The 15,583-nt window shown below is 39.2% G+C and overlaps 2 protein-coding genes across 2 annotated transcripts; one reads left to right on the top strand and one right to left on the bottom strand.

The window, feature by feature from the left end:
• Positions 1 to 4,711: 4,711 nt before the first annotated feature.
• On the bottom strand, positions 4,712 to 9,594 carry LOC116714897 (uncharacterized). The gene is made up of 11 exons (XM_032555695.1): positions 9,503 to 9,594; positions 8,550 to 8,720; positions 6,962 to 8,461; positions 6,785 to 6,877; positions 6,594 to 6,698; positions 6,380 to 6,489; positions 6,094 to 6,285; positions 5,828 to 5,990; positions 5,539 to 5,704; positions 5,331 to 5,425; positions 4,712 to 5,242 (listed from the first exon to the last, which is right to left on the bottom strand). The coding sequence occupies exons 2-11, from the start codon at positions 8,704 to 8,706 to the stop codon at positions 5,157 to 5,159; spliced, it is 2,667 nt and encodes an 888-aa protein (XP_032411586.1). The 5' UTR covers positions 8,707 to 8,720; positions 9,503 to 9,594; the 3' UTR covers positions 4,712 to 5,156.
• A 281-nt stretch (positions 9,595 to 9,875) lies between these two features.
• Positions 9,876 to 14,093, top strand: LOC116713906 (cis-aconitate decarboxylase-like). The gene is made up of 6 exons (XM_032554174.1): positions 9,876 to 9,959; positions 10,377 to 10,431; positions 10,556 to 10,743; positions 10,910 to 11,002; positions 11,349 to 11,554; positions 12,023 to 14,093. Exons 1-6 carry the CDS (start codon positions 9,942 to 9,944, stop codon positions 12,945 to 12,947), a joined length of 1,485 nt encoding a protein of 494 aa, XP_032410065.1. The 5' UTR covers positions 9,876 to 9,941; the 3' UTR covers positions 12,948 to 14,093.
• Positions 14,094 to 15,583: the final 1,490 nt, after the last annotated feature.

Here is a 15,583-nt window from a genome sequence, read left to right as displayed (position 1 = left end):
CAAGAAATTAATTTCAATTCTATCATACATAGATTCCAATTCATTCTAGTTATGAAATAGTGCATCAAGTTCAGTTGATTTTTCAAATTAGTTTAACAAACTTTTTCTGTCCAAGGAATCCCAGCAGATTGCATTGAGTCAGTAACTTCGCAGTAATCCCTCATACTGAGTACTTGTTAATGAAAACTAAAAAGTTAATAGCAGAATAAAGAGAACATTGACTTGTTGACAGCATTACATCAACTGAATCCACCTACCAGAAAGGTAACACAACAAAGCAGAATGAAAGAGCTGAGTTGGCTTCAATAGAAAAATACATAAATACTTTGTAACAGAACAATCACTTTGACACATTATTCTTTTCTGACAGATAAACTAACAAGTGTAATGTTTTCTTACAAGAATGAAAGAATGCTCCACAAAAACAAACTTGCTTAATTGACACCCCACATGTTAGAGGTTCAGGTCAATTTGGCTCATGGCGAGATGGCTCTGAGGTTTTACTACACGACACACAATTAAGCGAAACTCAGCCAGATCCAATCTTTTTTTTTTTGCCTTACTAATCATTATTTTTAATGTGCACAATCATTCACCAGCATGTCTGTACTAACTAAATGATTCAATAAACAACTCAGTTTCAATGTGGGTGGCAGAGGTTTTTGTTGGCTTACGTGTGATATGAAATAGGTAAAATACCATAAAATATCATAAATTTATGGTACTGTCTGGCCAGGTTGTTTTAGGATTGTTGAACCCATCCAATCAGTTTCAGCTGAAATGTTTCTTTTTGATAAGAATTACTTCACATTGCTGGAATGCTTCATCACTTGAGAAACCTGCGGATTATTCCTAATAGATGAATGATCTTAGACAGGGTGAAGGAGGCACCTCCTTTAAAGAATCAAATGGAAACACAGTGTTTTTTCAGCTGCAGTAAAATTTCACAGAGTTCGAGCTTTAGGTGGCATTAATCAAACCGAAACCTAAACTTTTACTCAGGCAACACCTTAAAAACATGTTTCTGGATTATGTAAATATCAGTCTGAAAAACACTCCCTGAGTGTCAAAGTTTCATTTTTAGTGGAGCAGTCCCACTTAACATATAAGTGACTAATTACGAGGAAGGAGACTGAAAAATCAGGCACCTTTACGGTCAGCTTTGCTGTTTACTTTCAGAAAATGTTCCTCTTCCACCCAGGGCTGTGAAAAAACTGTCGGTGTATGTTAGACTGAAAGGTGTGCTTTGTAAATTCACCCAAGTGGTTCCTTATTACTTATGGGAAGGAAGGATGGAGAGATCCACACCCAATGAAATAAGTTCTGGAAAATCTGAGGACAATGGGTTTATTTCTTCCTGTTCCACTTTTTACAGAATTTATTTTTCTTTCTTCTCCTAGCTTTAATTTCTTTCAGGAAGTCAGTCAAAAATGTACTTGAGAAAAGTTTTCATTCAATCATTATTCGACTAAACAGATTGAACATAAAGAGCAAATAAATGAATGTGAAAAACGTGTTCACATGTGAAAATTTGACATTATAACATCACAGTCTTCCATGAGGTATGTGTGAGACCATCTTTCATTAACCAATCAGACAATCACGTTTATTCTCTAACTCTACTATCTTTCTTTTATCTACTGTTTAACTATTGATCTTTTGAACATACAAATCAAACGCTCAAGGAAACAAAGAATATTTATGTGGCGTCATCTAACCTCCTCAAATGAGAGACAACCCAGTACTTGTTAACAAAGCTAAAGATGGACGAGAAGGAACTAGTGTGTCTGATACTTGAGATCTTAATGCAATATTTAAAGGAAAAGAACTGCTGTGATTTAAAGGGACTTATTTGGCTATTTGGGAGTAAAAGGTGCCTTAGGAAAAAGATAGAAATGAGACTTCTTGTTTGGTAACAAGAAATGATAACAAGTAACAGCTTTTGTATACAAAAGCTGTTACCGAAAGCTAATTCCATCATCTATAAGCTCAGTCAATTTATTCTGGCATCAATAAGAACTATGTACTTTATTAATACATGTGCAATATATGAGGCCTAAATAGAAAAAGTGGATTTACACTGAGATGAAATCACACACAGGCGGACTTAATAGAGATGTACGTATGTAATTTACTTAGGGGTATCAGAGTGAAAAGGATTGATTACAAATACACTACAGACTTTTCAAATTGTAACGTGTTACAGAAAATATACCACCATGTATTCTTTTTCTTCCACTTCACACTTATGCACTACTTGTTGGTATCTTTCATAATACATATTGAAGTTTGTGGTTGTGAATGTAAAAAAGTTCATACTTCTGCAAGTATTCAACAGAGACATATCTGGGGGTTTTTTTATTTTTTGCTATGTTATACCTGTTGAATAATTGCTGAATAATTTCAATGCTTTAAAACACGCTTACGAAATCTTAAGCATTTGACAAACACATGCAATGGTGATGAAATAATAACAATGAGATTGACCTTAAAAGAAACAGAATGTTAAAATAATAACATTTTGATCTAATAATGATTTTTTGATCAAATATAAAAATAGTATGATTTCAAGACATTGAAGCTAAAATCAAAGCAGTGATCATGTGTTCTCATCAGTCCTCACAGCTAATTTGAGACATTATGAATATATTACATTCCTACATGACACCTTTTAATGTATGAGACATCTTTTGGGATGTGATCTAATGATTCACATATCTTTTTTTATGTATGTTTGTTTTGTCTTTTTTTTTGTTGTTTATTTTTTTTAGACCTTGCTTTTTTTAGGACGAGGAAACACTATTCAAGGAACGAAAAAAGATGTGACGAGCCACCCACACTGGAAGTTTGGGTCATTCAATGAGAAATGTGACATTTGATATGTGTCACTGGATAGTGACAATTTAATACACAAAGGACCTGCACCACAATTATTCCAAATAAGGAGCAGGAAGTTGTGTGAGGGGGGAAAAAAATGCATGAGGAGTGAGTGGGAGTGTTGCATGTGAACTACAAAGATTTGCCACGCAAGTGATGACATGCAGCAGTGATGCGGACTACCCTATTTAAATGATGACTTTACATTGGCCATGTAATTTAAATATGCAACGTTGTATGTCATAACAGTAAGAATATTTCAGGATTAATCCAAATAAACCCCTGGTTGTTTTGGTTTAATTGCATAAATACTTTCAGCAGTCTGACAACGGTGATCCATTCCATTTGTGTAACATGCAGCAGATCAATGTAATATTTCTGTCACCTTTTCTGGGCAAAACAGACATGCTTCTGCAGAGCATTAAGATATAAAAATGTGCTGGTGCTCTGGAATTTTTCGGTTATCCTACAGCTCAAAATCAGCGTTTCTGGAGGATAGTTCTAATCAGATTTTTATTTTGATTTTATATTTTGAAATGTTCCAAATATTTGATGAGCAATGTCTTCTGTCATTGTACCTATGCCTCCTGCTCACCAAAGTCACTGCAGGCATTTTTGATTGCCAGTTTACAACTACTTTTCATATGAACTAAATATAGACGCAAAAACAGCACCTACAGCAATCTGGTTCTGTTAGCAGTACCAGATTGCAAAGGTAAGTCATTACCTTATATTTTCAAAGGTAAGCCATAAACTTCGTATATCTTCCCCCTAGTATTTTGCGCTTTCTGATCAGCAGCATATGTTTTGCATATCCATGAAGGCCGACCTGCGAAATATATTCCGCCTGCTATTTTCCTCTTTTTGTTACACAATCCTGTTTGTGAGTCGTTTGGAAGTGTCTGATTGTAGCACTATTATTATAACACATGAAGAAATCTGTACAAACAAAATTTATCCAAAAAAACTGTATCTAAATCTTGAAAACAAAAGTTCACTTAATGAAGAAATAATTAAAACTGATTTTTTTTTTTTTATCTGATATTATTCAGTTTAACAGGTTGCTTAAAACTTGGAAGTGTAAAGAAAATGTTACAAACATACTGGTGATAATGTTCACCATTCAAAATATTTTGCTCATTAGAATATTTCCAATATCTGCTTGTAGATCCTGGATGCCAGTCAGTCACAAAATTAACAACTCACGCTCGTATTCAGGAGCAGTTCGAAGTCACCAATGAAACTGATGTTCATGTTTTTGGTTCATTACCAAAGATGATAAATGCAAACATTCAAATTCCTGGTGTGGATATAATTATATATATTGTTTCCCCTATTTTACTGCTGTGCTTCACACAGACTAACTCTGGGAATGTGACAGGTTGATATTACTTGATTAAGTAGTCATGACATCTGCCCTGATAACCGAAATGCCATGCTGCAGTGACATGCCACTCATGCTTTGCAAATGGTGGTTTAGAAATAGTTTGACCTTAATAATAGTGACAGTGGTTCACTCCTTTAGTTTCTACAATATGTCTCTGTTTTTTATCACTGGAAATAATTTCAAACAACCAAAGTGGTGTTCTTTGTAAGTAGGGCAAATGTTTACCAGAGACTGAAATGAGAGTAAATGGATATAGCAATATGTACAAGCCAAGAACACTCTTGTCACGCATATAAGAGTGGAATGACTGAAGAAAAAAATGGCTTTGTGATTTCATTTTATGTGTTCCACAACAATTCCACCATTTTTCTTTATTTATTTATTTTTGACATATGTCCAAAATATCCTCATCCTCAAATATTCAAGATCAATCATGACACAACTATGTTACTGCAGCAGTTAAATACTTTATTTGAACAGAGTAATGTAATGCAACAATGCACAATGGATCTTATTACATACATTTGTTCTTTATAGCCCAAAAAGCCACCATGTGAGCAAATGGAATATTTTAACTACATGAATAAATATTTACAAAATATTTTTAAATATATTTTAATATTATTGCAAACAATAATAATGATAAAAAATGCAGTTTCAGAATAATATGACAGAGAAACATTATTTTTAATAAGTTAGGATATCTTAGGGGAAATTCTTCAAGTCAAAATGAACATCACATTTCTAGGCTCAAGAGTCACTTGAGTTTCAACACCTGCAATGGCAGCTACAGTTACAGTATACCTTATATAAACAAAGCTGTGGTATTAAATATTTGCTCTGGTGCTGACCGACGCATGCAGCTACGAAGAAGTCCTCTGGAAGGAGACGCTCACAACATGGTGTTTTTCAGCCTCTCGAAGATCTGATGAACTTTAACCGCAGGGACACAGCCTTCTCTTACAATGGTGATGAAGCCTAAATGAAAAGTGAGAGCAGCATCCGTTGGAGTGTGCTGGGTAAAACTAACATGAGAGTGGGAGAGACGTTGATTGTTTACACTCACCTTCATCAATCCTCAGACAGTTGACCACAGTTGAAGCAACGACTTCATTGGAGTCCCCGTCACAGAGGACCCCTTGTATCTTGTGCCCCAGTCGACTGCGATTCAAAGAAAGTAGAAAAAATAAAAATATTGCACATGTTCAGAAAGCAATGGTTTTAGTACCATGATGTGACCAGCATTTATTAAAGTTCTTTTTGAAGTATCTTACTTGATGACCATGCTGTGGTGGGTGCTGTCTGGTTCTCCACTGGGATTGGCAGATGTAATAGCGAGGGGTCCAGTCATGTCACACAAGTGGCAAGTCACCGTGTGGTCAGGAACACGGATCATGATGCTGTCCCTGGTGCCAACGCGGTCGTAAGCTGCTCCAACTCCTGCGGAAGATAAGTTAACATTTGAGGTGAGGATTTTATTTTATTTATCTGAGATCAAACTGTCATTAAAACCAGGCAAATATCAGTTTACAAGCATTAACAAAACAACTTCACAATGTTTACCTAGTTTGAATAGCCAGTCTCCTTTGCTGACGATGCAGCTGATGCCTCCTGGATAAACGTTCCTCATGAACTCCCACAGCAGAGGGCTGAACGGAGGCTTGGCTGCCACCAGCTGCTCTACACTAGAAATGCAAATGCATATAGGCTTCTCTGCTGGACGGTCCTGGAAGAGAGTCATATTCAACATTATGTTGATGGATTTTTCATAAATTAAACACAGTGGAAATTATATGCCACATTGCGCTTGAAAGATATTCGTGTCTTACCTTAATGTTGTAGATTTTCTCTATAGCCTGGGGATTCTTGCAGGAGGCCGCCAGAGCGTACACAGTGTCTGTGGGAATACCACACACGCTTCCCTCTTCCAGAAGCTGAGCAATTTTTAAGAGGCCACTTGTGAGGCGAGAGCTTGCCACCGGACAGGGAAGCTCCTCAGATATTTCTGACTTCATTTTTTCCTAAAGTCACAGATGATACAGGAAATGTTCAAAATAATTCATGTGCAGTTGAAAATTCTTAATGAATGAAACATTTTGTCATTAGGGTAATTACCTTAAAGAGAGGAGGGCCCATTGGCAACACTCTTTGTGAGAACATGACGTTTATCAGTGACGCAAAAGTGCCATATATGCAAATGAGAGACACCAATGCAAGCATAGCAACTGTGGGAAAAAATAATGTCAAAGGTTCATAAATTGAGGTGAAAAGATCCATCTAGATTTAAGTAACTAATGCTTGTTATCATATGTGGCTCATGATAACTTACTTTCAAGTTCATATGGCAACTTGTTCAGGGTGGAGAGAAGGAAGCAAACAAGAACCACCTCCATCAGTGTTGTCAGGAACAGAAGAACCAGGTTTCTATAAGCAGCTGGACCAGTTAACAGAAGATTACCATGATAATCAAAACAAACAGACAGAAATATTGACCACAGAAAACGCATAGATAAAACTTACCAATCAGCATAAGGAAAGCGTTGATGACAAGGAAGGCAATGGCTCCTGCAGTAAAACCATAATCTGCCTCGGTTGAGAGCTGAAGCTGGTTACCTGAATTAAAGAGATTCAAGATTAAACTATCATCTAAATTGCAACAGATATTGTCATTATGTTCATCTATTAGCATTAACATACCTGCAAATCTAAACCATGTCCATGTTGCCCAGACAACAACATAGATGGAAGAGATGACTGACCCGAAGCGGCCGCCTCCTGTGACTTGCAACCTGCTGACGTAGGCCTGGATGATAGCTCCAGAGATCAGGACCCAGGGGATGGTCAGGTGCAGGAGAGAAGGGTTCATACTCATCCTTCTTGAATGAAGAGCTGACAAAGCTGCAACCCCATTTGAAAGATAGAACAGAGCATCTGAGGTCTGATCGCCTGGGGGAAGCACATCCTGATCTCCCTGTTTAGACCTTCTACATCTCAAAGCCCTAATCAGCTGCTCAGAAGACACTGGTTGTGGTCCTACAAGTATGAGAGACTTTTCTGCAATGGTGTTGATGAGACGGGTGAAGGTGCCATAGATTGAGACTGCAGTGAAGAGAGAACAAGCTACTCCAAAGAAGATGTAATAACCCTGCAGGGGGATCTGAGAGACTGTGGAGATTGTGACCAGGACAAAGAACAAGTTATGGATCAATTCCAGGACATCCATGTTCAGGCTCCCTATACAGAGCACCAAGGCTGCCACCACAAAGAACCAGTCTCCTACCATTGCATCCCTTCCAGAGACAACTTTACTGTCCTCCACTATTAAAACAGACACAACAAACTCCTCCCAAGCTTTGATCAGCCAATATGTGGCATGCAACCCAAACTTTGTGGTGTGGTAGCAATCTTGACGCAGGTGGGCGTAGTAGCTGGAGAACAACTGGGCAACTGAGATGATTGATACCCAGGCAACACCTAGACCAAATGATTTCATGTACCCAAAGCTGTAGAAAGCAAAGATGAATGGAGCAATGGAGTCGCAGAAGAAACCCAAAGCCATTGGCTCTGCATATTTTGTGTTCTTCTTCTTCTCCTGGCCTCCACTCTGAGCTTTTCCTGAGTTGGGGGTCCCTAGTAAGAGAACATTAAAGAGTGGGGTACCAAAACCTTTCAGGGCTAGACGTTGAGTCAGGCCTTTGATGAGAAGAGCCGCTGAACCATAAATAGCAAAGATCAAAATGAGCAACTCCAGAACCCCAGAGACAATCAGAGCCCAGGAATATGCAGATAAAGCTACAGCTTCAAAGATCAAGGTGGCTGTGATGGCTCCAAAGACAAAAGGCATGATGTAGTTGACCGTGGCAGAGCAAAACGCAAGAAGAAAGGACAGGATGATGTAGGGGACCAGACCAGCGATTGCTGACTCCTTCATGGACAAACATAAATAGCACTGCGTGGAGTTATTAAGAGACACGTTGCTCATCATGTTGATGGATGAATTGCTCATCATCGGATCTATTATTAATGTCATATTTGGATTTTCAGGCAGGGCACCATAGTAGATTCTAGTTGCACCATAACTAGCCCAAAGAGCAGAGTAGCCAATGAAGGCGGTGCCGCTCAGATGGTCGTATTTACGGAAGGAGAGCAGGCCAGCCACCAGCTGGCATACGCCGCCAATCAGGATGAGATGTACACCTGGAAAAAAAGTTGCAAATTGGGGATAAGCTCTCTTAAAGAACATTTTTGTTTTGGAAATATTTTAGTTATTTACATCCAGTTTTACCTGCGAGAATGTTCTCTACTCCAACTGGAGCGTTGCCATTGTGAGCTGTGTTGAAGTTCTGTAGGAGTACAAGGAATGCACTGATCCCATTTGACAACATGCCTAAAACTCCTGGTTCCCCATAGAAACTGGCAGGAAACCCATCAGATGCAGCCATTTTTTGTCCTTTATCTACAGTCAAATAAAACCTAAAAAACAACACATACCAGACAATAAATATCATAAAACCACTGTCTTCCAGAACACAAAAGCATCAAATGAAATCAAAATGTTTCACTATTTAAAGCACAGAATAGTTTTACACATTCTGTTATGTCCTCTAGGAATCCTCTCTAAATAAAACAGTCTATTGTCCTGGAGCCTTTCCTGTCTTATCTGTATGATCACACAGATCTGAGACCTGCTTGTCCTGCCCAGTTCTGAGTGAGCAGAGCCATTGTCGAAGAGTGATAAATGAAAGAAACTATTTACTCCAAAGTAAAACATTACTTTCAAACATATTTACCCCTACAACTATGAATGCTTTCATTTTCTTCTTGTAGCAAGTTAAAAACTGCTGTGAAAAACAAAATATTCCTTTCCCTGGCAAAAGTAGGCTTAAAGTATTTTTCTTTCATTTTACCAACAAGTTTTCTCTTACTTTAGGTAGTTAGAGAGCAGGGACACAGAGCAGAGTCCTTCTCCACAGAATTAGAGAGAAACTTTAAAAGACTTGAAGAAAGATAAATAATTATAATCTAAATAAAAACCTACACTTTTTTTTTAATTATGCTCTTATGTGTTGCTTTATTACATTTTGAAAAGAGATTTAGTAACAAAAACAAAGTTCTTGGTTGAATAAAAATTATTTAAAATTTAAATCTGCCAATGGTATTAATAATTTTCTTCAGGGTACATGCTGTGACAAAAGGTTTAGCTCTTGTTAGTATCAAAACAAGTAAGTGAAGTCTTACCTGGTGATGTGTCTCAGCCAGATGAGGTGTTGATTTGTGCAGCTGAGTTTGTTTTAAATAAGACTCAGAAGTCTGTAGGAGGAGTTCATGAAAATTCCCCAACTCAACCACGCAGTCTTCAGGCTGAGAAGGGTGACATCACTGTTTGCACCTTGCACAAAGCTTTGACTCTTGCTTCCTCCTCCCAGTTGATCATGCCTTCTGAGACAAAGGGGACAATGACTACCATGGAAACTCTGCATTTTGATTCGACGGATGCTTGTCACAGATACACCTGCCCTGCCCTGCTCTGTCCGTTTTTTTTGTGGTCATTGTGTGTCCTGGACTATATAAGGCAGGCAGGTTTACCTACCACTAGAGAAGCATCAGCATCCTTTGGAAGAAAGCTGCTGGAAGAAAAAAGAAAGGAAAATCTCTGTGACAGAAGCAAGTTGAAGCCATGTTCTCAGTGCTACAGGTAAGAATTAAGCTGTTTCTACATTTGTGAAGTAGAAGGATTAAACTTTACCTTCTAGTTGAGATCATGAATCTACTAAATGACTAAATTTTTTCATGTTTAGCCATGATATTATTTTAAGTCTTTTTAGTGAGAGTAAATGGTAAAGAAGATATTTTAAGGAGTTCTTGTTAAGCCACACTTGTTACAGCTCTGAGACAGCAGCTCTTTGAGAAGGAACAGGTCCTGATTGTTGTTCATTACAGTTACAACCTGAGTGAAGTCCAGTCTGAGACACATAGGGTCAAAGAAAAAAAACACAGCAGTGGTCTCGGTTTCTTTAAGACTTTAAATGTTAGAAACAAAAAAAGACAAAAATAGACTGTTCTTAAGGTGTCTGAGGTGTAACTAAGCAAATGTTTTGTCTTTCACCTGCAGAAAACCATCCGGCCAGTTCAGGCTGCCAGAGGAGTGCATCAATCTGCAGTGAAGAGTAAGAATTTCTGCTTGTTTTCTAATTTTCTGTTGCAAAAAAATTAAAAATAAGCTGACTGGTGTTCCACCACATTTATGAGCTCACACAAACCAACATTTGTTTTTCCTCCTCTTCGCTGCAGTCCTGAAGCATCCAGCTCCGGAGGACACAGTAACAGCCAGTTTTGGACAGTTCATCAGTGAAATCAAGCCCCAGCATTTGTCCCCTGTTGTCCTCCAGCGCAGTAAAAGGATGGTGCTGGACAGCATTGGGGTCGGCCTCATTGGAAGCACAACAGATGTCTTTGATCTGGCCCTGCAGCACTGCCAGGTAAATCAAAGTCTCTACTAACAATGTGCAAATCAGTGACCCTGTAGAAATGCTGAGTCAGGGGAGATTCAGTGTGGGGACAAATGACCAAAGGAGTCAAAGATCTCTGGTTATTAAAAATGTTTTGGTCAAGAATAGATCATTTACTAAAGTCTTTTCATTTCAGCACATGTATGCACCTGATTTCATCAGCTCTGTGTACGGCTGCAGCAACGTCCGGCTTTCCCCAACCCTGGCTGCTTTCGTCAACGGAGTGGCAGTGAGTATGAGGAACTGGACCAAGTTTAGTCTCTGGTACAGGAACTGCTTTAACTCAGATGTTCCTGCAGTCTGGCTCCTCAAACAACACAGTTGGTTTACAAAAATCAAAACAACCCACCTGACCCTAAATATTTCCATGAGTGCATTTGCTACCAGAGAAGCTACCTGAACATAAAGCTTGTTTCTTCAGGAAGTAGTTTAAGTAATTTTCCTTTTCGTTTTAAACACACCAGACAAAGACGCACTTTATTAAGACTGTAAACAGGTGATCTGAGTCAACTGAGCTATAAACTGCTTTCAGATATACTTATTCAGCATCTAATGAATAGTCTTTTTGCTTCCAGACTCACTCCATGGACTTTGACGACACCTGGCATCCAGCAACGCACCCATCAGGGGCCGTCCTTCCTGCTGTGTTAGCGCTTAGTGACATGATGCCAGCCAGCAGGAAACCCAGCGGTCTGGACTTCTTACTCGCGTTTAACGTGGGCATCGAGATCCAGGGCCGCCTGATGAGGTTCTCCAATGAGGCCCGCAATATTCCTAAAAGGTCAGTTCCTCAGACGTGCAGTCAAGTTACATCAAGATAAAACTTACTCAGCACAGACCTCCTTGTATGTAGCTTATTCTACTTTTATCCATATGAGTTTATAGACTCCCTGTGCTGATCTCAGTACAAGAAGAGTACTATTGGTCACTGAGGTGCTATATGCAGTTGCCGTTATGCTCAGAACGAAACGTAATGATCTTAATCTCAGGAACAACGTGGGCTCTGAAGCATTTGCACAGTAAGCCAAGTGTAGGAAAAATACTGTGTGATTTGCACACTCATACGACTTCACTCCCTATACTTGTTTTCTTCATAAAATACCAAAAAGTCAAATAAACAAAACACCTTGTCCATTAGCTAGAGGTGTGATTGTTCTGTTAATATGTTTTTAACACATGTAATCTAAAAATATTCATTTAGTCACAGGAATGTTTATTTACAAAAAGGTCTCTGTGTGTCCTTTGCCAGGTTTCATCCTCCCACTGTGGTCGGTCCCATGGGAAGTGCAGCAGCCTGTGCTCGCCTCCTGTCTCTGGATTCCTCTCAGTGCAGTCATGCCTTGGCGATAGCTGCTTCCTTGGCTGGAGCTCCCATGGCTAACGCTGCCACTCAGTCTAAACCCCTCCACATTGGCAACGCCTCACGCCTTGGGCTTGAAGCTGCCCTTCTGGCATCCAGAGGCCTAGAGGCCAGTCCTCTGGTGTTGGATGCTGTTGCAGGAGTGGCAGGCTTTAGTGCTTTTTATGAAGATTACAAGCCACAGCTGTTAGATTCACCCCATGATGGCCATGCATTCCTGTTAGAGGAGCAGGACATGGGCTTCAAGCGCTTCCCCGCCCATCTGGGGATGCACTGGGTGGCAGATGCTGCAGCTTCTGTCCATAAGCTTCTAGTGGGCGTTGGTCCTGGAAAGATCTCTCCAGATCAAGTCCAGGACATCTTGCTCAGAGTCCCCCTCTCTAAATACATCAACAGGCCTTTTCCTGAGTCAGAGCATGAGGCTCGCCACTCCTTCCAGTTTAACGCCTGCAGCGCTCTCCTGGATGGTGAGGTGACTGTCCAGTCCTTCACCCCCGGCGCCATTAGCCGACCCGAGCTCCACGCTCTGTTGAGCCGCGTTCGGCTGGAGCATCCCCACGACAACCCCGCAAACTTCAACCTGATGTACGGGGAGGTCCAGGTGACGCTTGTGGGAGGAGACATTCTGAAGGGACGCTGTGATACCTTCTACGGTCACTGGCGCAACCCGCTGACCAACGAGAGCCTGAGGAAGAAGTTCAGGAACAACGCAGAGGTAGTGCTTCCATCAGCGAAGGTTGAGCGGCTGATTGAGGCGGTGGATGAGCTGGACAGACTTGACGACTGCCAGGACTTACTCTCACAGCTGCAATGAAGATTTGCAAATCTACACTACAAAATAACAGAGTCTGACTATTTAGTGCAAAGTAACCTCAAAATGCGACAAAAAAATATGCTGAACTTTATATTTATACTAAAAATATTTTATTATTATCACAAAGAGTTTCCTTTACCAAAGAAGAAGAACATTAAAATGCTTGCTGGTGTGTAAGGTTGAGTTTCTTGAATCTACACAGAGAAAATATTTAGTCTAAAAAGAAAATCTATAATGTGAATGAAAAAAGAATGTAATTAAAACATCAGACAACAACAACATGGGTCTGAATAGGGTGTGTTTAGTTAGTGTTATATAGTGCAACTATTTAATATTTATATATATTGTATGGCTAAATCAGTTGTTTATTGAAATATTTGTTTAAGGCAATGCCTCACATATTGTACTTGGCGAATGTAGCACATTTATCTGGGTATTCATTCTAATAAACATGCTGAATTCCTAAATTACTGTTTGCGTGTGTAATTTTCCAGTAAAAAATGAACTTCACCTTTTTTCCAGTCACACATTTTCCTGCTATCACTTTGTTACATCTTTCGTTCATCAGTTCATCAATAATAAGAGTAGAAGGCTGCTTCAAAAATGTTAAGCCTCTTGATCCCAGACAGATCATCTGATTAAAATGATCAGATCAACAAATGGATGGATGGAGACGATAAGAGGAGTGTGAGGAACTTCATCTTCCTCTCATGCTTCTCCATGCAGAATTTAACAGCTGTGCATCGACTTTGTCACTAGAAGCTGTGTAATGAGAAGCCAAAGAGCGGCGTGGGATCTTGCCGTATGCCATAGTTTTCATCAAAGTGAAATATTTCTCGGCAAAACACTGAACTGTTTTTCTCTCAGCCAAAATCAAAATCGGCATGTCAGGCTTTTTAAACATCGGTAAACAGGGATCGGCCAGAAAACTGCAATCGTTGCAGCCCAACTTAAGATGGAATACATACACACATATTCTTGACATTCTTTGATTAAATAAATTTCTCTTAAGCATAACTCCAATAGCTGAAAATGTAATTTATACTGGGTGAGTCTTTCTCCCCTGAGAATGTGTATTGGTGCTGGACTGATTCTGTGCCTTCAAATGATTTTAACAGAAGTTTCACATAACTTAGAAGTTTATGTAAAAATAATGTTTGTTTTAGCCACAAAATGATTAAGCTCAGCAGCAAACAACAAACCCCCAACTACCGCATAGAGCAGCTCATCGATGTAGCAGCTATGTAGCCTGACGTAAAAACATCTTGCTAGACAATGTCAAACATTGAGAAGTTTTAATTATTGTTATCAAACACGGTGTTTTGAAGCCAAAATACCTCGGAGCTATTCAGAGCCAACCATGAGAATCAACTCATTTAAAGTTTAAACTCAGTTACACATAAATACAAATGGTGTAGCATAAATGTTTGGCTGTAGAACTGGACCGTTCAAGGTCGCTATCAAGCTAATTTTCTATTAGCAGCTTTACAAATCTTTTACATTACATTACATTACATTACCAAGGCACATTAAAACAAACCTTTATCTTGGCTTTTTTCTATTATTCCTCTTTCTTTTCTTCCTCCTTGAAGGGTAAGTCCTTTTTTGAGACATTGTTTTGCTAACTTAACTTCTAACTTGGACGTTTGGATGCTCTGCTAATTACACAGCAGCTCATGTTACCGGCGAAGGGTGCGGTACCTACCGCGGCCACCAGGGGCCCCCAAGAGCAACTTATTTTTTTTTTTCTTTTTATCCATAAAATAATGATTTCTACATACATTATCAAATATGTATTACTGTAAAAACAAATCACTTCATAGTGAAATTGTGTGTTTTTGATATTATAATGACAGAAATTATTACTAAAAAAAAAATCAGCTCCACTGAGGGGGCCCCTTAGTGGCCCTGGGGCGATAAGCGGCTGCTTAGTTTACTTATGCCTTGGGCCAGCCTTTTTTATGACAATGTCATTTCAGTCTTATGCACACCCCGTCAAATAAAGTGATACCAAAATTCTCACCTGTAATATACCAATGCCTAAACAGATGTTCATCTATGACCTAGAATTTTGAAATAGCTTTTTGGTAATATGACATTAAAACATTGTCCCACCCAGAAAAATAACAAAAATTTTACTGACGGTATAACAATTTCCCTTAAGTTCCTAAAATGCTGCTTAACTTCTGTGTGAGACTTTTGAGTCTGAAATAAGATTGAAAGTGATGACCTTCCTGTCGACATTCAGAACCAAAACATGTGTCCAGTAAAGTCAACATTTTTGATCGGCTTGCTAAAAATTCAACAGCACTGTCTTGATTCACCCTCTTTCAGTTTAATCCCAAAGAGGAGATTGCCCATGGAAACATCTAACAGCCCTTTCATTTTCTGAGTAAACAGCATTGAGCTGAGGCTAATGATATTTCTTCTAGCGAGAAGAGCTGACTGGACCCAGAGCAGAAACCCAGAGCAGAAACCCACACCAGTTCCAAGGAAGTAAGCAGCGTCAGACTAAACTGGAAGTAATCAGCTTAATTTGTTTGTCAATTTCTGCATTAATTTAACTCCATTATTTCACCTAAGGGTAAGGAAGTAGTTTTCCAGAAAGATGTACTACCTAAAAAGAATTTTCCTCT

Source organism: Xiphophorus hellerii, chromosome 23, assembly GCF_003331165.1.
Source record: "Xiphophorus hellerii strain 12219 chromosome 23, Xiphophorus_hellerii-4.1, whole genome shotgun sequence".
NCBI lineage: Eukaryota > Metazoa > Chordata > Actinopteri > Cyprinodontiformes > Poeciliidae > Xiphophorus > Xiphophorus hellerii.
Note: the sequence above shows the minus strand (reverse complement) of the source record. Positions and strands in the feature narration are given on the sequence as shown.

Bases quoted from the DNA above. Each gene is read 5' to 3' on its own strand.
- LOC116714897 (XM_032555695.1), bottom strand. From the start codon at position 8,706: ATGGCTGCATCTGATGGGTTTCCTGCCAGTTTCTATGGGGAACCAGGA. The intron at 6,878-6,961 runs GTATGTTAATGC...TCTTTAATTCAG, and splicing joins GACATGGTTTAGATTTGCAG to GTAACCAGCTTCAGCTCTCA. The intron at 5,426-5,538 runs GTAAGATACTTC...TTTGAATCGCAG, and splicing joins CACCACAGCATGGTCATCAA to TCGACTGGGGCACAAGATAC.
- LOC116713906 (XM_032554174.1), top strand. The intron at 10,432-10,555 runs GTAAGAATTTCT...TCTTCGCTGCAG, and splicing joins GCATCAATCTGCAGTGAAGA to TCCTGAAGCATCCAGCTCCG. The intron at 11,555-12,022 runs GTCAGTTCCTCA...GTCCTTTGCCAG, and splicing joins GCCCGCAATATTCCTAAAAG to GTTTCATCCTCCCACTGTGG.